The sequence below is a fragment of the Toxotes jaculatrix genome, chromosome 18, assembly GCF_017976425.1.
Source record: "Toxotes jaculatrix isolate fToxJac2 chromosome 18, fToxJac2.pri, whole genome shotgun sequence".
Lineage (NCBI taxonomy): Eukaryota > Metazoa > Chordata > Actinopteri > Toxotidae > Toxotes > Toxotes jaculatrix.
Window position 1 is genome coordinate 8,629,845 of NC_054411.1, and position 24,321 is coordinate 8,654,165.

At 40.9% G+C, this 24,321-nt stretch overlaps 1 protein-coding gene across 2 annotated transcripts; it reads right to left on the reverse strand.

The window, feature by feature from the left end:
* Positions 1 to 17,641: 17,641 nt before the first annotated feature.
* On the reverse strand, positions 17,642 to 23,280 carry LOC121198905 (peripheral myelin protein 22-like). Of its 2 annotated transcripts, XM_041063279.1 has the most exons (6): positions 23,089 to 23,280; positions 21,109 to 21,182; positions 19,401 to 19,491; positions 19,100 to 19,193; positions 18,856 to 18,996; positions 17,642 to 18,749 (listed from the first exon to the last, which is right to left on the reverse strand). In XM_041063279.1, exons 3-6 carry the CDS (start codon positions 19,476 to 19,478, stop codon positions 18,592 to 18,594), a joined length of 471 nt encoding a protein of 156 aa, XP_040919213.1. In that variant the 5' UTR covers positions 19,479 to 19,491; positions 21,109 to 21,182; positions 23,089 to 23,280; the 3' UTR covers positions 17,642 to 18,591. The 2 variants fall into 2 exon arrangements, with proteins under 2 accessions (XP_040919213.1, XP_040919212.1); XM_041063278.1 differs by lacking the exons at positions 21,109 to 21,182; positions 23,089 to 23,280 and adding an exon at positions 20,315 to 20,583.
* Positions 23,281 to 24,321: the final 1,041 nt, after the last annotated feature.

Consider the following 24,321-nt stretch of genomic DNA (forward strand, 5'->3'; position numbering starts at 1 on the left):
CAGCGTAATTGATTACGCTCCTGATGATAGAATCTTCAACTGCAGAATTAAGGTCTGTTCACATTTGCACATTTTTGTTGTTATTCCAGAAACGTTTAGTATCTTCTGTCGGCACATTCCGCCATATTTTATGGAGGCACCACAGGTTGTCTATGCACTTGCCTCAAGCAAGTTGTCGCATCCATCATGCAGCACAGTTAACTGCGGAGCAAAGGTTATGGTTCAAGAGAGATACGAATCACCCTACTCTATTAATGAACAACCGTTATTTAACTCTCCAGCAAAACACCCTCATTTACCTGGGGCTGTGAAAGGTGATGAAGCCAGTCTCCCTGGTGGCAGGCTAGCAGTCTGATCTCTCAGGAAGCAACTCCCTTTGCAATTACAGGGATAGAGGAGGGGTGCTGTAATTGCTAGGCTCCCAACTGGGGAATTGCTGTTAGCACACATCCCTCCAGGCTGTTGTAAGGGAGGCTGTTGTTGTTTGAAGGTTAGGAAGACAAGGAAAATAGACACCTGGCAGCCCTGAGCATCAAGCAACTTCACACATGCACTTGGCAGCTACCACTGGGGAATAGAATCAGAGCTGCTGAATAAAAGTGAAAGGAAATAAAACATCATACAGCAGCAGACTGTTTAGTTTAGAGAACAGATTTACAGAAATTTGGGGTTTGGGTGCAGGCAGCAGGCAGCAGGCAGCAGGATGAACTGTAGCCTCATTACATTGTCAATGAAAAGTCTTTGAATTCTGCCAAGATGTCAGTCATCATGCAGATTTAAACATGTTTGGTCCTTGCCTGCAGAAATGGTTGCAAGTCATTCATTCATTCTACATTTCGCTCAGCTGTGTGCTTAGTCCTGTCAAGTCATGGATTTGGGAATTTAGTCAGGTTGTCCAAAATCACCATGTGAGATCAACAAGTAATCTTTTATGTGACATTTGGAATAGATGCAACAAGTGAGAGAGTGAGGACGGAATGACATGAGCAGAGGTGCCAGGCTAACTCTGAACCAAAAACATCTCAGGTACATAATGTATGCCTCAGTCTATACAGGCATATCAGTGTAAACTACTTCCCAAACCAGCCAACAAAATGAGAAATCTAAGATTCTAATACTGTTGTATCTTCTGGTCTTACAGGACTTTTAAAATACACACCTTTGAGACAACCTCACTGACTGAAAGCTGAAATTTGTTGAATCGTGCAGAGAATATGAAATTAGTCATGCTTGCTGCATTGGAGCTTGCTGAGCTTTTCAGTCTCACATGAAATGAGTGAGCTCTTATACAAAGTTCTGCAGCACATGACAGCCCAACAGGATGTTAAGTCTATTTTACTTTTAGTTTTCAGTGTGTTCTGAAATCATTTTTCAGCAGCATGAAATATTCTTTTAGAATCTAAAGATCATGGACGATAAAAAAAAAGGTTGAGGAAGGGCAACTCTTCTTCTTTGGGGTCGCCACAGCAGCTCATCATACACATATTTGATTTGGCAGAGGTATATTTACACCGGATGCCCCTCCTTGGAAACAGCTCTGAGAATGCACTGCCTTAGTGGAGGAGGAGGTGCTGGTGGTTGAACAATCTGCTCTACCACCTGAGTCATGGCCCCTCCCATTTGAAGATCACCAAATGTTCACTGTTATTGATTTGGTTGAGTTATCCATACAAAGTGCTGTTGCAGTTCAGTTGAAGCTTCTCTAAATAATAGAGGTGTGAATCTCCAAGCACTGTAAAAGCCTGATGTCTAGGACAAAACTCACGTGAAATCTACAGAGTGAAGAAGACAATTGCCTTCCTTTCTGGCCCTTAATCTTTTATTCTGCATTGTCCAAACCCTAATCCTAATCCAAAAGGAAGGGCATGCATTAATCTGAGACAGTAGACTTGGAGTTGACATGTATGTGCTGACATAGCTAATCCAACTCTAATCCCGCTCCCAGAAGGGTTCTTAGTGTTGCGTGGGACCAACTTGATTTACATAACTTTAAACACAACATGGGTGAGAATTTGAAGGTGAAGCAGATGTTTTGCACCACACACCTACAATTTGGGCTTGTCAAGTCAAATCTTAGTGCTGAATTCGCTGCTGTCAGATTATGATGTGTTGCTACTGTACATCAGCTCCTCATTGGCAGGATCTAGGGCTGCGAATGCTCCACTGCATCTGAAAGCAACTCTTCATAACAGATAGCGAAAGAAAACATTGCTCAACATGTTATTCTTAAAATAATGTGGCAGATTTCACAGGCATCTGTTCAAATGCAGCAGAGATATTCACATCCAAATGTGATTTAGCACGAAGATCTATTTAACCAAATGTTCTATTTTATGTTGGGGATATCGTGGCTTCTGGGATCAGTATATAAAAAAGACAATTTACTGTAAAGCAGAATTTCCATTTACAATTTACAATTTATCATTCTTCTCCTTCTTCTTACTATTATATTTATTGATAGTAGTACTAGTGGAGGTAGTAATAAAACAAATGTTAAAGTAAATAAAATGAAACATTATAATTCTATCACATTTGCTTTAATTTACTTTCGTAATTTAGTTTTTGCTGTCAAATCCCTGTCCTTTAACATTATAGCTGTGAATGTAATCAGCACAATCAAGTCTCTCAAACATGTTTTCATGCCGCTCATGTTCACAATGCTCTTGATCTGTGGCTTATTTTTAGTTCATCAAGGACTGGAACAGATGGATAAAGAGTCCTCAGACCTCCTTTTAATCACATTTTTGATTTAGTAATTGCTTTGATTCTAATTAGCCTCCAAGCATGAGCATAGCTTTACTTCATGTGCTTGTCAGTGTTTTAAACTGTTGGTATTATAATGCCACTCGAAAATGTTCTCATCCTGTCCCTAGAGGCAGTTTGTTTACTCTGGATTCTCCTGTTGCAATTCTCATTTCTACCTCTTGTTCTTTGTCTTTAAACCATTAATCTTGTGCAAAACGGCTGATTTTACCAGTGCTCTCAAAGGGCTGGGGCTTCAGGCATTGCACAATGAGATTATTAGACTTCACATATGGCACTCAACATGGCTGCTAATTTGAGCTTTGAAGTTGCTCTGAGTCTATCTTTGCCAGTCATTCCCATTAGGCAAATATTTTCTTACATACTTTATTTAAAAATCTTACCAGTTCATATTGTTTAGAGGACAAGCAGACACTGTGATGCTGCAAAGACTGAAAGTTGCATCACCACCAGTGAAATCCATGTCTTGTAACCAGAGATTCCCTGGAGGAAGGGAGAAATGCTCTCTTACCAATACAGGCAGTTCTGTCGGCAATGTTGATTCTGTGGTCTCCCAGCACTATTTGTTGCAGTCGCCCGCCTGCCTGGTACCACTTTGGACTCTCCATTAGGCCAGACCAGTCCTCTTCAAATCCCAGTGGCATGCCATTGTAATGACTTTATCACTCTACCTCAGCATTGCCACTCATTGAGTCCCTGATTGCAAAACCATTTTGGCTCTGAAATAGTGGCACAAAACTCAACAACATTGTGCTGTCTGAACAACACTGTGATGTGAAAGCATATGAAAAAGAATAAGTAGCTTGCCTGGCTTATCTGATTCAGCATATTGCTCTCATTTCCTTTAAATTATATCTTTCACAGGGGACTCACGAGAGAAAATCACCATTAGGTGCTCAGACATGACCACTTGTGACCCCACCCAGCACAGACATCTCAGTGCTTTTCCAGGCTCATCCTGCTTTCTCTGTAATGAGGTGTGTACAGCCCCCTACTCTCTATGGACCAATGTCACCTTCATAATCCATGATTTGGAGCTTGAGGGGTGAGGGTTTTGTGGGACCCTCAGAGGGATTACTGACTGAACTGTCTGTTGCATGGTCTGTTGTCTGTCTGCAACCTCCACAAAGACTGGGCAGGAGGATCATTGCCCTTTAACTGGTGCTAATCTGGAGTGGAAGGTATAGTGCTGTCTGAGCTGGCCCCAGGATCAGACAGTTACATTTATCTGTACATGCGTATGTGTGTCAAAGATAAGGATATTTTTAAAACAGTGCTTTTGAATTCAGGACAGCTCCTTCTGGCCATGGCAGAGACAAGCCCACGCGGCATTATATTTAATAAAGTTATGTTGTGGAACATATTTCATTATGACTGTTGACAAGGATAAAAACAGCGGACAGATAGAGAGACTTATGACAAAGATCTTACAATAAAAATTAACTAGGGACAAGAATATGTGTGCCTTGAGCACAGGAGAAGCACATCACACAGAGATAATTTCAAGGCTTTCAGGGACTTAATCTGATTTTGCAATTAATTGGTTCGTTAAACTCCTGCTCCTGGGATTAAACACAAATTAAAGCAATGCCAGAATGGAGCAGGGAATTTCCCAAGACAGTTCCTCCACCAGACTCTGTTTATCTTCCATTCATACTAACGCATCACTTATCTCTCCTTGAGAGAGATAGGCCACAAGTTTGTGCTTGGTATGTCAACTAGAATATAATATTTCATATTCTTTTAATATATTTGTGCTGATTATGGGTGCCACGAGAGGAGAACTAAATCTATTAGTCAAACAGTTGGTTGGATTATTCTCCGCAGGTGCTCAAGGCTATAAGGATGTTAATAGTACAGGGCCATTTCTTCATTGTACACATGCAGAAAGATGTGAACATCAAGAAGTCCATGCACCTCATGCAAGCATGCAGAGCAAAAAACAGGGAAAAGTATCTCAGTAGGGATGATAGATGGGCTGCATCCTATGTTATGAATATTATTAGTCTCACCAGAAATATCCTGAATTATTAGCTGAGGTGGGTTTGGCACGGCAAACCTGTAATCTTTTTTGAATCTGTTTTTTGCACTTTCCATTTTCCTGATTGCACTGAATAATTAAATAAATGTTTTCATCAAATGACTTCCTGCATCATATTTGAGTTTTCCCCATCCGTACCTGTAGCAACTCTAATTCAGTACTATTTGTGGTCTCAAAATTCTCAACATGGCCCAATATCCATTGCAAAACCAACAGACTCTGTATCAGGTGTTAAATGCTACCAGGGGTTAAATGAAAATTACAGCATTTACTGAAATTATATACAATACCGACGGCCTTCTGTGAAACCTCTTTTCTTTCTCTTGATGCACTCTTTCCACTTTCAGCCACTAATGATTTATCATTGCAAGCCTCAAATCAGTTCCCAATAAGGATGGAATACACTCTTACTATGAGATTTCATTTCTTATATAAAGCTTGCACACCATTCCTGGTTAGAAAGAGTTCTGTCCTTGATCTCCTTCTTCCTGCTACCCTCAGTTGGAAAGCAGGGAATATCAAGGTCTTGATTCGTCATGGGCTCTATTGAGTAGAATTCCTCGTGTTGCCATGGTATCAGGGGAGGACTGTCACTCATTTGCACTGAGATGACAAGCTCTCATTTCTTTTTTTGCCACCACATTTGTTCTTTTGTAACAAGTTGTTGTGCCGAAGCAAAACAGGCAGGAAATTAAAACATGTCAGATGATATCTGAGAAACACAGATGCTGATGGTGTATCTGCATGCTACCAAACAAACTCTAATCATTAATTTAGCCAAACAGTGGAGCTGCCAAAGAATGTAGGCCAAGTCAAGCTTCCCCAACACAAAGATCCACCAAACTACCAGGAATCTGCCCTAGTATCCTCCCACTCTTCTTCCTCTTTCCCTTCATATTCAACCCTGCGCTTCATCATACCACATCTAAAAGCCTAAGTAATTATCCTGCAATTCATTCAAAACCTTACTCTCCGCTGCTTTTCCCTTTGATGACTTCCATTAAGTCACATTGTGAGACAACAGGCTGAACTCCAAAGCCCAGTTTTTCCATTCTGTGGGAGTACACCAGCTGGTGGAAGTTATGCAGAGCAACCTCCTCTGATCTTCTCTTTCCTTCCTTGAGGCACAGTGAAGCTCCTCCACCATAGCTTCACAACACAGCCACTGGCACACTACATATAGGAACTCTGTATAATGTCAAACGTGGGTGCAGCTGGAGGATCTTCTTGATATCACTAGCATCTCCTGTATCTAAAGAGATATTGCAGATTTATTGTTCACCTTATTACCCCTGATGAAGCCTCAAAGAGTAACAAGGTTCACAATAAAGATGTTCCCGTTCTCTCTGCCTCTGTTTCAGCCAGTGCCTGATGACTGGGACAGAAAGGTTGTTGCAGTATGGAATTAATTTCAGCCTTTACCACAAGAGAGAGCTTTATCTAGGTCATCCATCCCATCTATAGGGCAGAAACTGCCTTTGTTCTGTTGTTTTCCTTCACGTGTCACCTTCTATTTAACTTTTCAGTGAGTGAGTGTTACATTTACATCAGCAGCAGTGCTGAGGGTGCTGAGTGCCACTGTGCTAGATTGAGAAGGTGAGACTCCAGGCCCATCAGAGTTTGTTTCAATCAAATACCTCCAATCTAGTATAACAGCTTTCACAAACGGGCTTAAAATTCTCTTCTCACCTGTCAGTGTGTACCAGGAGTCATAAACAGTTCAAAAGAAAGTAAGCTATCAAAGAGCATTGACAGTCAAATACCATACATTGTTCAGGTTCTATTCTGGTTGAACTTAGGCCCTCACATGTACAGTATAGTGCCACTCACAAGTAAAATGACAACATTTCTGAGAAACATTTCCTGGAAGATCCAGGATTAGAGCCCGTAACTTGCATTGTATTGTCATACTAGAAAAATTAAGAGGATTACAGCATTGCACCTCGAGGATGGAGAATAAAAGTAAGTAGTTAGAAAAGTATTAGATTCAACAAAGGCCAAGGATATTTCCTAACCTCATGTACAGAGATGTTTTATAGAGTAGGCTTGCAGACGACCACCCACTCGATCCTGCTCCCAGCCCAGATCTGGCTCTCCTGCCTTGGCTGCTGCTGCAACCTTCAACAATGAACAGAGAGGAAAGGGTGGGAAAGATAATAATGTGGGTGGGTGGGTGAATGGCTCGGGCTTGTAACTCTAGTCCTCAGAGCTCAAACTCATACACAGGCAGACACATGAACTCGTTGGTGTCGTCCTACATTTTCAGTGCCACGACATTATCCCTGCTAAGTCAAGTTATTAATGTCACACTGTTAAACAGTTTGCACTCCTCTCTGGTCACTTGGCAAAGCATTTCCACCAACCAGTGACCCATAGCTCAGAGGACTGGGACTGGCTCTATATTAGGAGAGCCAAGGGAGACTAATTCAATTATTTCTGCAGCGATAAATGTATCATTGCTGCATCATTACAATAAATCATTGTAATGACTATATTATAGTCAGAGAGTAGACTGCATGTGGTCTTTTTTCCTGACTCATTAGTTGAGATTATTGTGATAGTTTTCATTTTTCGATTTAAAATTTCTATGATTTGCTTTTTCACAATAGTTTTTATGGGACAAGATTCCTATTATATTTCAGACATTTAGTTTTAATTGCCCACTGTCGAGAATGATAAACGTGGAAATAGGAATCCAGTGTGGGTGTTCCCTTTTGTGTTTCTCTTTTGTTTTTTACGTTAATGCACACACTAAAAAAAAATAAATAAATAAAATTAAAAAAATATATATAACTACCAGATTGTTCTGTAATACTGGCTTTAAATCAGAGAGTGGAAAAAGAGAACAATGGGATGAAGAGGCTGAGATGAGCTTTCTCTGAAATGTGGCTGGTCTCAGTCTACATGATGGAACCTTTGGTATTTAGACTCGCCTTCCTTTGCTTCAAACTGAAAGTAGCCCACAGAAGACATATGGAAACCTTGACACCTCCTTTTGGAGATAGTATAGGTACAACCAACTAAGTGGAGACCGCGGGACTGGCCAGGGGGAGCTTCAGGATGAAGGATGCATGAGCTACTTTGCTTTCTTTTTGTTGACACTATCACCCTGACCAGGACAAGCGGTTTAAAAATGGATGGGTACTTGCTTAGAACTATAGGCTTAGGAATGTTGTGTTAAAGTAAGTTTCCACCTCCATATACTTGAGCCAGGGAGGACAAGAAGTTCAACAGCCTGCTGTGAATGTTAAGACACAGGAGTTTACAAAAGTGTACAAAAGTTTGTAAAAACACACTTTTTTTTTTTTTACCTCTTGGCCCTGTAGGCAAGTATTTTATATCTAGAGGCAAATAAAAATGATAGGTAATGTTCTACTATTTCACCTGGAACATCCTCTGTTTACCATGGCCTGACTTGAACTGCAGTTTATTATACACTATGCGGTAAAGTCTCAGCAAAACCATTTTCCAGTGCTTTCCAGTAGTATGATAGTCACTAATCCGTTATTTAGCAAATTCTTTCCCTAAGTTTTTTGCTCTCTTACATTTTGCCTTTAGGGTGACATTTTTCTTTCCTTTTCCTCCAAACAAGTTGAACCAGAGGAAAACAGGCTGTGCTCCCTACAGTGCTGGGATGCAGTTTTTTGGAATCAGCTGTGCATTGGCGTCTCTCTCTCTTTCGTTTGGTCTGTCAGCACAATGCTGCGACTGTGTTGGGGCAGAGTTAGGGCTGAGGATGAGTACATGCGTATGTGCATGCTTGTGCGTGTATGTTAACAGAAGGGCTGTATCCACATGAATGAAAGGACTAAATTCCACATTAATCAGAGACAAATCATGGAAAACCACACAATCAAAGACCTGCCAGCTTTAAAGATGGATTCGTGCCCTGCGAACTTTGAAAAATTGCTTTTAGCTCATCAAGACCTCAACTTCCACCCAGAGACAGAATGACTATTGCTCTGAATGTTCAGAAACACTTTCCTCCTTTCAAAGGGCTTTCTCTCTTTCCCTTTTTCACTCTTTCTCCTTTTCTCTTTTTTCCTGCTCCCTTTCTCCTCTCCTCCTGCAAATAATGAACAGATTATAATAAAGCTCAATATCAGACCTACATTTTAGGAGCCTGGTTTGAGGCAATTAATCTTTCAAAAAGCTTCTTAAGACAGGAAACAAGTGCACAGCAATAGTTTCTTAATTTAAACTGAAGGCAGGACAATGGCTGACACGGCTGCTCTGCCCTCATCTTCGTCTTTGCTAGTTTCTGGTTATTCCAGTGTTAACACAAATCCAAGTCAAAGTTCAGCAACAGCCTGGAGTTCACATAGTACATCATGTCAGAAATTTTATGGGGTGTGAATTAGGAATTCAGACAATTTATTATGATGGGAAGTTGTGTGACTTCTCACGACAGGTAAAAGCTTTTTACACAATTTTCTACGAGAATGAATGGCCCTATTTTTAGTTTAACAACATAGATTTTTTTTCTTTTTTTTTACCCTCATAGGAATAATAATCAGTGTCTGATTATTGTCTTTTTTCTACAAAAAAAACAAAAAAACATCTACTACATCCACTCCCTCTCAACAATAAGGTCATTTTTGGAGCACTGTGTAACTACGTCCTTGAGTGTCAAAACCAACTTCACATAACCCACAACAAGCATCCTGCGACACCCTGCCTTACAGTGTTTTTAGCAGACTGCACTCAAAGATCAAATAGACTTTGGTGAGCCACAGCCATCAGGGTTGGTCAGCTGCAGTCACCACTCATCCTTTGCAGCGGTTGAATAGCAGGCTTAACATGAGGCTGCTGTGGTCCGGCCATCTGGCTGGGGTGTAGCCACAAACACTGGACATGAAATGAGGCAAGTGCTGGTCTTGTATGCTTGTGTTTACATGTTAGGTTTTACTGCAGCTGGCACATGTACTCTGCTTGTTTTTAACTGGAGGGTTATGACACACATTTAAGAGAGGCCTCGTGAGTCCATCTCAGCTCATATTCATAAAAGTCAAAATAAAGATAAGGTTTAAAAGGTTAACCAGTCTGTGTCCAAAGGAATGTGTTGGTTACTGAGCTTAAATGTTTGTCTCACTTGAGGACAGAGTTTTATGACCAGATTTATGATGTTGTGCCCATGGGAAGCAGGGGGCGGACGTATGAATATGTGACATACTGTCATGTCCTTGTATAGCACTCCTATCTCACATTAGGAATCAATTAACTGTTGAACTTGACAAAACAAACATGGTGTGAACTTTGGAGCTATCAAAAGGCTTCTTGACACCTTGACAGCCACGGATGGGGAAAATCTCGATACAGTGCATATGCACACTCAAGGTGCCAGCGGAGCTCTACAGGCGCCTCTGTCAAAGACAATAGAGCTATTTCTGACAGCATGTTTAACAAAAATTTTCACCTTCTGCTCTCATTTTATCTTTATTCAGCAAATGTATGAATGCATGGAGGTGTTAAGTAACTGCTTGATCAAATACTTTAATGCTGTAGACATACATCGACACTGAGTCACGTTTTGCACTAAGAAAACTGAAAGGTAGACTTATTTTTCTTGGATGAATCAATAGAAGGTATGAAGGTCATGCTTCTTTCAAATGCAGCTAGCAAAAAGGTCAAGCCTCTAACTGCCATCAATTTCTGCTACTAACTGAGGGGCAAACAGTTACAGGTTATTACGTTTATCTCCAGCCGTGTTTATAGACATCTCAAAGAAAATGTTGAAAAAATGTTGAGAGCTCATGAAGTGGAGAGCAGCAACGTATGAAAGAAAAAGGATTTCATCTACTTTGAACTCACTATTCAGTATTAGAGAGATGTAACTTATGCAGTTTTCATGTTTTCATTTGGGATCAAATACATTTGTGCCATGCAATACGAGGCTGTGTGAAAGCATGTATATGTTTGGTCTTGATGCAAACTTTGTACAAAAAAAGAAAACATAAGACAGATGAGCATCCACAGAGCTCGGGTGTGATGGAGGTGACACAAGGCTCCACGCTTGACTTCACTGGCCAATCAGATGCTCTGTGTCTGCAGGTTGAGAGGTTAACTGGCTCATTAGTTGACGCTCTTTATGATACGGCTAATGAGCACCATTGTTTGCTATTGCCACTTGATGCTTCATAAGACAAAGGGCCGATGCACATTCCTACATTTTTGAAGAATGAGCAATCAAGCTTAGCATGGTTTTGTTTGCAGGAGAATATTTTAGATTATATGCATTTCATCCATATAATCTTGTCATTTCTCTGCATTTTGATAATTTAATAAACACAAGATGTTTATATGTGTAGAGAATGTATGTATAAGCCAGTAGCCAGGCAAACATGGGGTACATGCCTGCTGTGCAGAGGGTGAGCCTGTTTTTCAGAGAGGCATGTTTTGTTGAAAAGTGTTTAAGCGTTTTCTTGCTTAACCACAGTTCACTCACCAGTTCAGACTTTTCCAAAACACATTTATAGAGTTCACAGAAGTGTATGGGCCTTGGGCAGTTTCCCTGCCTGACACCATCAATGAGGAATTGAACAAGAGGCACTTAGAGGCACATTTGAATTAACATGGCTTGTCTCAGTTAACTGTTATTTTTGACACATGCTGCATTACAGAAAATGTGTTGTTTTCTACAGAAGCAAAAAGATACTTCTCCAGGGCAAAGCAGTGGTTTTCAACAAATCATGTCTCTGAAGAGCTGGATCATAAACTTACTTAACTTTTAATTACTTCAGTAACAGATTCTAATTGTTATGTGGAATGTGAGACGGCAGGAGTTACACAATAGCTGTGGACATCATTATTTAGATCTTACATTTCACATTAACTTGCTCAAATGTTTAAAATCAGACCTGCTACCCAGTAATGTAGTCGCTGAACTAAGATTGCTTTATTCAGATAATTAAATAACGTCCCTCCCCAGACATAATAATTAAATTTTCTATTGAAAAGATTCAATAGTGGAATATATTGTTACACAGTTCTCATTGAAATCAGGGTAATAGAATATGCCTCCGTCTCTCCATAATTTTTTTTTTCATGTAAATTTACATAAACAACAGAGCAGACTTGATTCTGGCTTACTTCCCTAAAACTCCCATCTCTGCTGTGGGCACTCTGGGTAATCATTAGAGATGCAGGTCTTAGTACATCCAGACTGATCTGGATTTGCTCAGGGCAGAAGTAAAGCGACCACAGAGCAGCTGTTTGGGCTCTTTAGTCTGTAGGTGACGTGACCGGAGGAGATCAGACATGGACCAGGTCATTAGATGAGACGATGTAGTCACTGTCAATATTTGCACAACGCTGGCCTTTAGGGGAACCTATTAACCCTGTCTGAACCTGGGATCTGTACTCTATGCAGAAATTTAGCTCTATTCACTTTATCTTTCTTTCTTTTTATTTTTTTTGTCTGAACATTCTCACTGACAGGGATGACAAGATTTAGACAGGCTGCTTACAACTGTGGTTCCTTAGTATTTGCAGGTTTATGCCAGCAGCTTTAAAAAGGTTTTCTGGCCCTTGTGCTGCTTACATTGTCCAGTTCCTATCACATCAACACTCTTTAAAGCCCTAATTGGGAATTCTTACTCATACATTCCCAGACTTAAATTTGTAAATAGGAAGTAATGTCTTTGCTACTTTAGACTCATAAAAATAAAGGTGTATTTAGGTCCACTGGAGAGCAAGATGATAAGATAAGATAGAAAAAGAGATAAATATAGCTGTTACACTCAGTCAGTTGTTGTCAATGACTTTAAGAGTGGATGAAGATACACAGAAAGCAACTGAAACAGATAATAACAAAGCTCATAGCTCATGGGGTGGTCCTAATGCCAAATGTGGACATGGCTATTAATGAATATGCAGCTGCAGCTTAGCTACAACAGTAGACGTGCTTTTTACAAAAAAAAAAAAACAAAAAAAAAAACAACAACAATCTGACTTACTGTGATCTGGACATGGCTGTTACATCCATTCATAGGACTGCTGAGGAAGCTACGGGTCAGAATGACCACAGAGTTAGATACATAGATCTGTTCGAGAGGGGGCAAGAATCTCATCTGCCTTTTTTTTTTTCCAACTTTGGGCAGTGGACTGTTTGCTAAAGGTGTAATTCTAGCTTTCCTTATTCCAGGCTTCAGCAGCCACCAGGACTCTGATCATCAGTCACTAAAGAGGGGCATCCAGGCTGGGAAGGCAAACAAAGACACCCACTCCAAACACTTCCAGCTTTGGCTGGTTTCAACTCCCTATCCACTCTGCAATCCACCAGGGAAACTGGGGCCACCGGCCAGGGTCAGTGAGGTTGAAATAACACAGCTACTTCAGTTTGACCCCCCGATTAGGGCACAACCCCCATCCTTCATTTGATCTGCCAGTAGATATCACATCCACCATTCAGGCTTATTTAGCTCACTGACAGATGAGTGGCTGTAACTGGATCTATGTATGTGCATATGTATGTGTGAATGTATCTATCAATGTGTCTATCTATCTATCTCAAAAAACACAATAGATTGTAAATATTCACAAGATACCAGTGCTTGGACTGTGTCAAATTCTTAATTAAATGTGCCAAAATAGTGTTTTGAGTTTGCTTAAATTGGTTTGGTTGAATTTACGTAGAATGATTAGTGTGCGGCACGAAGACACAAATTCTGGGGCAGATTTCTTTTTGTGCTGTCACCCTTTTAGTCTGCCTTACTGTGACCTATCAAGCAGTTCCCTGCCATTTAATAAGGAACTTATTTAATAAGAACAAAAATATATTTTAAGAGACACAGCCAAAAATCAAATACATTTAATTTATTCATTTTGGGGGAGATTGTCCCTTCATTTATATGTGTGAAGAGAAGAGAATCTCTCAGCTGTGTTTTCAAATCATTTTTGTGCCACTTTGTGTGCAATTATCCTCATGTGCCTGTATGTGCAAGCTCTCACAAGCTCTCTCAAATTATCTGCATATTTTCATCTCCATCTGAAATGTGGGAAGCGTATTTGAAGCCCATAAATGGATCAGCAGCCGTGCAACCGCTGCTCCATGTTTCCCCACAGTGATGCATTTCGGCACTGTCACACTGCTCTCTAATTTGGAGGAGCTCTGCTCAGGCCTGAAACACCAGAGAGCGGCAAGACATTCTCCAACTCACTGTTGTATAATTAAAGGAGAAATGTTTGCCTCAGTAGCCTCATCACACCAGTATAGAAACCCTTGTTAGCCACCAGCGCTGGATTAGAAGGTCTTTGTTGCTGACTAGTGGCCACGCAGCATTTGAGTGTGTCTTAAGTATGTATAGGAGATGTATGTGTGACAGAAGGATATACAAATGACACCAAAAGTTATCACTGCTTCCCAGATTCCTCCCTTATATTTCTGTGCATGAAAGTAGCCGTGAATAATTGATTTTTTTCTTCTTTTTTTCCAGGCAACCACCTCTCTTCTTACTCAACGATTATAACTGGTTGAATCTCGCTGCTGGCACTAAATTATTAACGACAAACTGTTTTAATTAAGTCTCAAGTTACATGAGCTTGTCTTGAATCAAATATTATTCAAAGTCACTTGGGATGAGTAAATACACATTGTGACATGGTTTTTTAAACTTTAATCTAGAACTTCACCGAAAATATATTCTTTTTTTTCCAGTCAATATGCAGTGTTGAGGTTTTGTGTTCAATACGTCTCGCTCTTCTGCTCCTGACAGCTCACTGCTGTAGGAAAATGTTTCACATCTGTGACCAGCTCTGAAGCTGTGTTATAAAAAGCATGGGTGATTTAGTGTTTGTGGGATTTTATTCACACTCATAATTTAGATAGAAAGCATTTTCGTTCTATATGGGTGCATTTGTCAGCCAGTTGTGTGTGTATGTATTTGTGTGGGTGTGCGGATACATATGTGCAGCCACTAGCTTTTAGGTAATTATGTGTAGAAATCAAAATCATTTTTATATGAGGTGGTAAAACAACTTTTACTGTCATTCTTCATATGTATTTTCATGTCTCCCTGAGAGTTTTAGGCAGGAAATGGAGCTGGGAGATTCCTGCGCATGGCGGGGGTCTGAGGAGGACTCCAGTGGCAGGATTTAACGGCAGGAGTCATGGGTCAAAGGTGCCTCCAGGTTCCACATCTGCAACTTTGCCCAGATCCTGTCCAGGCTGCTGTCAAAGTGGGCAGCCAGCCGCACTCTAATGTGTATTAGCAAGACAAAGGGAGAGCAGAGGGGTGGGTATAAGATGGGCTTTGATTTCTCAGAGATTTATGGGCGTGATGAAATCAGCTTTGAATAAACTGGGTTTGGCCATTTTCTCTGTCATTTAGCTACATCTGAAGGCTCCAGGGTTTGTTCCGGGAGACAGACACCCTGCATAAAAAGGCAACAAATCTAAAGAGAAAGAAGAGAGGAGGGCTGCAGCTTCCTCTGAAGTCCTCACATGTCCCATTCAGGGACCCATCAGCTGGCTGCAGCCCATTGTATGTGCTGCTTCACGACCATTACTGCCCCTCCAGAGAAATTCCCAACCGTAGGCTTATGGAAATGATCCTTATGTGTTCCTGGGATACCAAGGAAGCACTTGGCTGCCTACATATAAATGTCTTTGGCTGTTGTTTTGTAACAGTTTAACACCAAGGAGAGTGAGGCGTGTCACTGAAATATTCAGATCTTTGTCGGCTTCATCAACTTTATCTAGTTAAACCTTGTTTACGTATGTATACAGCCACCAAAGTAAGTACCCAGTGGATGGGGATGAGGGTGGCCTCCTCTCAGTCCCCTCACCCCCATCTTCCATGTCCTGCAGTAAATACTAAGTGCCCCCCAGTGACCCTCCCAGTGATAAATAACCCTTAAGGTTAACTACGTTTGAAATGGAGCTGTGAGGCCATTATAGGCCTCCGGAGTTTTCTTGACATCCACAATATGTTATCTGTATGCCCAGAGACCTTTACCACTGCAACATTAACTGGCCTCTCTTTTGTGTCAGGGACTGTTAGGAAGAGCTCCTTTAATAAACAAACTTGAGGACGAGATTTTAATCCTCTGTCTGCATGTTCAGGAGCTATCATGAGCTGTTGCTCAAAATGCACAGAGGTTGCGTGGGATGTGACCCATGTTTGTGTGGGTGTGGTGTACTCTGTTTGCCTGCATAACATGCTGCACGTGTGCATGTGTGCATACTAGTGTGTGCACAGATGGTACTGGGTAGTATGTGAACTAATGGTAATTGTACCTTGGCGTCTGGTAGTCGTCTAAAAAAAGGTTGAGTGTTTATCTTTCATGGCTGCTGGTGTTATCTGCGAAAATGTCTGGAGCCTGAAGATGCTGTGATTCATGTCATGTAGAAGTGACATGGAACTGACATGAACCTGCTGTCTTAAATTGCATTTACTGCGAGTACTGTGAAGTCAAAACGATAAAGTAATTCTGTACGGTCAACTGAATGTGACAGTGCCAGAATTGGTCCAGATGGCAGACACCTATTTACCACTATTTTTTATTTTTCTTCTTACTGGTTTGCTGTCTCAGACTTAGAAAAGAACCTCTAAGGAACAAAATTAGTTCAAAACTCACTTCCTCAGAACAGAGTCCATCATTTCTTCTGTTCCAGTGCATGTTAAACATATCACCATATATCACAACACAGCACAGATTGAGCATATTTAATCTGGGTGTCATAAAGTTATATATACACAGCATATACTGTTTAGTTCTGTATATTTGAGCATTGCCAGCCAAAAACTTTGTTTCTGATGTGAAGTATAAGGCATCTATAAACTTCTTTTGATCAAAGTCAGAATCCTATTTCAATAATCCACTGTGGTGTCAACTTCTGAGAGGGAGCATGAGAGAAGATTAGTGTCATGTTACCCCAGTATTGTATATGCTTTAAACAGGAAGCAGAGTTGGTTTTTCGGAATGGTAAAAACAGCAATGTATTCTCTACCGTGTGTCTCAGCTGACAATCTGCAGAATCTGCAGAGTTTTGGTGATTTTCTGAAAACCTGTTTAAAAATCCATCAGGAGTTAATGGTTGTGTGGACTACAAAAGTATGTTGCAGTCGCCACCTAGTGGACTAATAAGCAAGGGGGTCCTCAAAATATTATCTTATTCTGATGAACATTAACTGGCTGACTGCTTAGCCACTTTATGTAGTAACACAATATAAAGTATAAATTATAGACCTGAAGGTGACGAGAAACTATGCAATGAGTTTTCCTCCAGACCTTTAGAAAACAATAAATACAAGTCCATGTGATTCAACCTTCTCCCGATATCCTATGGTGATCTAATGGTAAAATAATCAGACCTTTGTAAAGTGTCTGATTATTTTACAGCAAAATACTCTTAATCACAGCTGTGCTTGGATTGCTATTCTGCTGGTGGTTAGTGCACATGGTTTTTCCAGTGTAAAACCAAAATTCCTGATTCAGTTAGGAGCAAAACATGTTTGCACTTTTAAAAAGAAAGTTTACTATTTTTGCAGTTTTGCAGAGAAATCATCTCTGTGTACATGTTCAAGAAAAAAATGCATTTTAGCTTTTCAAAAACTTCGATTTACTTGATTATTTGAGACATACTCATTCCCTCTCTAAGACACGTTACTGTGCAGTATTTATACAGTTTGCAACCAGTAATGCATCTACAAACTGTATAAATTCTCCACCTTACTGTGCAGTATTTATACAGTTTGTACTCAGATGCATTACTGGGTCTTTGGAATGTTTTGTGTGTAATAGCGCCACCACGTGGTGCAATTTAGATACTACAAGAAGCCATCCCTGAGCAGAAGGTCAGTGTTCACTTTCTGAACTTTTCAGACATGCACAGAATTAATGTAAAATGGTTTATTTAGAAGAATACTGACAAAAATGGAAACATAGGTTTGTACAAAGCAAATTAATCACAGGACATGACAGACTTGCAACACAAAGTAGGCTATACATTTCAAGAATAGTAGATAAAAAGCACCATTTTTCAAAACTAGATTACAAAATGCAAAACATTTTTTTATTTGACATATCAAGTACAATAATAATTCAGAAAAAAACTTCATGAGTTTATTCAAATTTATTGTTACTATTTTTTGTTTAATTTCTGAGGATTTACTCATTTCCTTCAAGAAGAACACAGATTTTCTACATAAGGCACATTGTTCAAAGCATTTGTCAAAGCAAAAGACAACACGATTTAAAAAAAAAAAGCTTGATAATCGGGCAGTTGATGCGACATCTCTTTGGCACAGCTGCATGATTTGTGAGAGACACAAACTCTATCACAAAAGGAGAATGACAATGTTAACTTGACAACACTATGTACAAAATGTATGTAAAAATGTTATAAATATGTCTAAAAACCACAGACACTATGTACATCTTTGTACTGAAGAAAGGCAGGATTGTTCACCGTTGTTATCACACGTGATGGATTTGTGGAAGTCGAGTGCCAGCAGGCAACAAAAGTCCATGTGTCACCAACACATTTCTAAACACATTTTGAGGACACTGTCACCACAGGAAAAATTTGTAGCGTTTGTTAAACTTCACATAGCAAACAGGTGTGACATTTTTCAGCAAATGATGGGAACATAATGGACACTGAAATACAGCAACAAAAAGATCCCCAGCATATTTCCTTATTGTGTTTACAATTGTTAGTGACACATGCACTTTTGTTGTATTGTTGGGATGTCAGTCTATGGTCTGTGGGCAGTAGGCACAGTGCGATGTTGTGGTAAGGGGTCTCCTTACAACCCCTCCTCTTTTCTCCTCTGCTCCTTCTCTCATTCTTTCTTCCTCAGGACGATATAAATGAAGCCACTGATGAGACAGAGAGGGAAAGCTACCCAGGCCAGCACGTAGGCGTAGCCGAACTGTGTACTGGGATCATCATCCGGACTCATCAGAGTGTAGATGATCGCCCCACACATCACAAACACACCTAGGAAAGACGAGAGGAGAATCTGAAGCAAACACAGATGATCTCACTACTCCACCCGCATCTGTTCAGGGTGTGACCGGTCAGTGTGCGATGAAGTCATACTCACTTGCCAAGATCTGGAAGATGGCGGTGAAGTAGAAGCGTCCGCCCTTGACCAGCTTGAAGAGCTGATACAAAAATGCAATGAGGGAAAAGAAGCAGAAGAGCAAGGACAGGATCATGAGGGCTTGCACTGCCTGGATCCAGTCTGGAGGACAAGACAGAAAAGATGGAGTGCAGGAATTTAAACACATTCATTACTTTTCCATGCCAAGAGCAATCCAGGCACAAAGCATCATTTAGTTTCAAACCTTCATTGCTGGCTGGCTTGCAGTGGTAGCCTCCATTACTTGTCATGCAAGTGTACCATAGATCTGTGCTCATATCCCCACCTACAGACCAGGCCTAGTAAACACAACAACACAGAGCAATTTAAATGCATTGCAGCATCCACAGTAGGGGCCTAGGGCTATAATATCCAACAACAATAATAGCTGATGATTATACAATAAAGCAGCAAGAGTCTCTGCTAGCTTAGCACAGCATGGTCCGGCCCTATTTTGCATTTTACACGATTAGAATGTGAAGTGGAAAAAAAGTTTAACAACTTACACTGGCTGCTGTTGACACAATGAGAAGAATGAGAATGATTAAGTGCAAGATAAGCACTCCGAGCAGGATGAGCAGCATTTTTCAAGTAGATCTAGAGGGATAAATAAAAGAAAGGAAGTCAATCCACACGAATCTAACATCGCACAAAAACCCTCTTAGGTATGCAGCTCAGTATCAGCACATCTCGACTCCAGATGGCGCTGTATCCTCACTCCTGCACCAACCGCAATGTTTACCTCAATGTGAAAGTATCCCCTTACATTCAAACGTAGAAAGAAAGACGGAACTATAATTTCTTCCTGATGGGCTCAAAGGGTCAATGTTGAGTTTTTAAATCACGCTTATGGTAATTCAAACTAAATCGAGTTTCTCGACACTAAGTTTTTCATCCATTTACAAGTTCGAATGATTTAATTACAACTCTTCATTTAAGCAATGCATGATTGCATGTTACGTAATGGTGAAACAAAAAAAAAAAAAAAGATAAGGAGAAAAGTTTGGCGGAAACGAAAGTGGGTCGGTATGAGGAAAAGAGAGACTCATTCACAGACTAATCAAAGAGTGCTGCGGGGAAACAAACGCAACCCATCTGCGTGAAAAACATTCCAGCGTAGTGCCGCCATGCGTGAATCTCAGCCTTTACAGTTTTAAAGCCGTTTAACCTAGAATGAGTCTCTAAACCTAAAACGGTGATAGACGAGCGGGTCGGTCAGGAAAAACCGCAACTCATAAGATACAGCTGCATTTGCATTTTCGCGTCAAATAAGTAAATCCAAAGTCGATTTAAAGTCCAGGGGTGATGTCCTGTTGTGTGAGTTGGGGAGGAGGGAAACAAAATAAATAATAAATGAAAAAGTTTCAGTTTACCGACAAAAACGAAAGGAAAAACGCTCCAACATATTAGTCCAACTTACAGAAAGGCAAAGCAAGAGGTTTGTTTCCGTGGAAAAGGACTGCTGAAGACCTGGGAAAGTATCGCCAAGCTTCTGCTTCTCTCGACTACTTTCTCCGTAGCTACTATTCCAGATGTGGCTCACACCCCAGTCAGTCTCTTTCCCCGCCTGAGAACACCGCCCTGCAGGCCCTGCACGTCACCAGGGGCCCGCTCCAAAACTTTTTTCTTTTCTTTTTTTCTTTCTTCCTTCCCGTGGTAGCCTATCATCTAGATTATACTAAAGTCCGCAGGATTGTATGGCGTATCCTGTGGTATTATTGTCCAAACCGCAAAGCCTTAAAAATGTAAGCTTGTGTGTGACAGCCTCTGAATTTATGATCTAAAAACATTCATTATTTCACACCTCCTAATAAAACACCACTTGACATAACGTTTAAAATTAAATTACAACGAGGGCATGTTGTGCCTATGGTACTTAGTAATTTAATGATCCTTATGTTATCAGTATGCTTTATAGCTTTTATATTTTATGGTCCCAATGTTTTTACAAGCTTTTATTATTTGCATGTTGCACAGTGCATCTCTGTTTAAACTTCGTCTTCACAGGCCACACCTGTAATCCTATCTGTTGAGCCCTGGCTGTCAGGGCTGTCAAGGTGACTCTTTACCTTGTTCCACATGGTTAAAGGTGGCTGGACAGTTGTTTATAAAACACACATAGCCAGCAGTATTCTGTCTAGATATCGCGTGTGTGTGTGTGTGTGTGTGTGTGTGTGTGTGTGTGTGTGTGTGTGTGTGTGTGTGTGAACAGACCAGCCCTCTGGAGGCCCCGCGGTATGCCCAGAATGCCTGTGTGTGTGAAGCAGGCCTCCTGTTTACCCCTGCGTCTGTGGAGAGAAGGGAGAGTTTGTCCAGTGCCAAAGGGAGTTAACACGGTGCAATGTTTCAGACATGCTAAATTGATGGAACAGCTTGGATCGCCCCACACACAAGATTCAAGGATGAGTGACAAAGATTCGCCTGCCGCAGCCCTCCATGGTTCTGCATCCCTCATTACACTGTGGTCTCAGGCCATTTACTCACAAGTGACAAAGTTGTAAACCAAAGCAGAATGCGAATGACATCAGTGACAAAACAACAAGCACAGATTTGCTGCTTTGAAATCATCCCAGTCCAAACATGACTGTGATCTGGTACTGCAGTCAGAGAACACAGCTCGTGCCTCTCTCTCCTCTCCCTCACAGTTTTTTGGCTCATCAGGTGGATTCCTGTGGTCTGTGTTTGTAAACACGCGAGGGGAGGAACTGTGGGCTGCTGCCCAGGCTCTCTGTGGGATGCCGGGTGAGGCCGAGCTGTGTGCCCTGGCAGAGCTGGAAGGGGCAGGGAGAGAGAGAGCTCTTTGACAATCAGCCGACCACTCGGCTGGACGTGCTGCTGTTTATGAAGATGTAATTGGTTGCGGTGGTCAGGGGGAAGGCAGTGCCAGCAGCAGCAGGGTGAGAAGTCAAACCTGGCTGCCCAGCTGGAGCAGGTGTGTGTGGAGACTATAAATGTCACAGTGGTCCAACACTCCTGTTTTTGGTCAGAGAGGATTCACAAACAATCCTGCATTATTATTCACAAAGTGGTGATATGGTATACAGAGCAGAATATTAAACAGTTCTTTCTGCTGATGTATAAAAATCCACTCAAAGAATAATAATGATAATGATAACTTCAAATTATAAAGTTGCACTCTTGTTGTTGTTGTCTTTGTAAGCTCTCATAATACAGCATCTGTGATACATTTTTCAGCAAATGAAGCTTCGCTGTAGTGAGCTACGAAGTGCCCCACCCTTTTCCTTATTAAACTGCATTTAATTTAATAATCCGTGGGACTTCAATAAATGTATCATCAGACAGTGGTTGGATATTTAATAATATTTAGAAAAACTTGCACATATTGTCTTTTTGATGAATCTTGTATGCAATTATTGTTTGAAGTTTTGTGAGAAATATTTGAGTGTGAAACCCACCCACTGTCAAAAAAAAATCCCCAGATATTGTGACGGCACTCTAAAAGATAAGTTGGTTTGCTGTCTCTCACTTTACCTTGCATGCTTATTAGTGCCAATCTCTTTGACTGATTCCTTTGTGCAGTCAGAGATAGCTCAACCATAACCCTGAAGAGTTATGATCTTTTTAACATGGCTGATAGCACTGGAAACCATCCAAAACCATTTCCCCCAAACCCGCTGAATGAAAACACACACCTCTTCTTTTGAAAGTGAAGGATCACAGCAAAGCAAACAGGTAAGAGGAGCTCACTCCAGTAACCATAGTCGCTGCCATTGTGGTGAGGCTGCAGCTGAAATTTAAAACTGTCACACCCTGTCTTTATTGAGAGATTCACCAGGAAAGGGGTGTGTCACTTTAGACAGATACTATAAAAAATTGAATTGCCGTATTTGTGGACATCAGACTGGAGAACTTCCTGTTTCCCATAAATAAACCTCACTGATTTGTTAAACAGAACCACAGTACCCCGAGTAAAACAGCTGATCTAAAATGAAGCCACAGAGGCGTCATGGTGATTTCTCTGTTATTTAATGAAAAAATGGGGCTGTGACTTTGTTGGAAACAATCTGTTTAAAAGGAAAACATACCAACCCCCCCAAGAGAATACACTGCATACAGTGAGGATAACTCTGGTTTTGCCATGAATTTCTTCTAAGATTCTTACAATGACAACATGTTAATTTTTTTTTATGTCTTGATATGGCTATTAAAATGTATATCAGAATCTATACTTACCCCAGTTTCTGGATTGGTCTTCAGTGATAAGTGCAGGAAGTCAGTGTGAGTGCTTTCAGTTTTCTTTTTGGTATCAAAGAAAATGATGTCAGGTTTGTGTTTATCTATTCAAAACCACAACTGGCTGGGCTCCAACCAGTGATCATATGAAAAGTCAAGACAAAACTTGCGTCGAATTGTTGCAAATTGAATTGTATTACTGGAATGATCTGATGTTTTGTGACTGAATGAGTCAGTCTCAGTTTAAGACCAGCCCCTGCTGCACAGCACTGGGCCCCACCTGTGGGAGTGGCCAAATAACTTTTTTGGACTGCTCCAATAGCAAACATGGGACTGAGGCAAGAGTGAGAAAATTAGGGATCAGGTTTTCGTTTTGGATATGACCCTGGCTTGGCTGTCTGGAGGACATCTTAGTGGGACAGCTGGACAGGCAATCGTACTTGTGGGAATACGGAGGAATGATGGAACGCCCCAGTGCTCCTTCACCTGTGGAAGTCACTGCCAAAACAAGAAGAAAAAGTGAAGCACTACAGTCAGTGTGGTCAAATGTGATCAGGAGTAGCTAACAATGCCTGTTCACTAAAAAAGTCCTTAGGTCATCTCATTGGACAGCTCTGGGTAACAGCTGGAAAACTGTCGAATCTTTACAGCGCACAGCTGTTCACAGATCTTCACACTTTTGTTATAGCACGGGTTAGTTTGGCCTGCTTGTGCTGTTGCCTAGTTTGGTCAAAATACAGTGTCAAATGCATTATTCTGTCTACTTTGAAACCATAGACAGTGACACTCCACTTGCAGATGCCTTCTCTGCTTTCCAGGATGTGTATGGCTGAACTGACCTCACTGTGCTGCTCTTAGTGTTTATGTTTCGGCACTCAGTGACTATCAGATAACATCCCACAGACCACGCAGGAGGAGCTGGAGAGGAGCCCTCCAGACCCAGACCTACGTTAAAGAATTGCACACTTAGCAAGGTCATGTTAAACTGTTCACACAGTGACACTGATATTAGACTGCATGTCGTCAAGGACCATAAATATGCACAAGAAGCACAATTTGACTGGCTACACACACTTCAAATATGACCAGGCCTTAAATTATAATACACATTGCATCTTATATTTGAGATCAAAAATCTTTGTGCAGGATCTTATTAGAGCATCTGTGGCAGACATGCCCTGTCTCACCTCTCCCATTTTAAACTCTGAAGCTGCAAAATTGACCATGACTGAG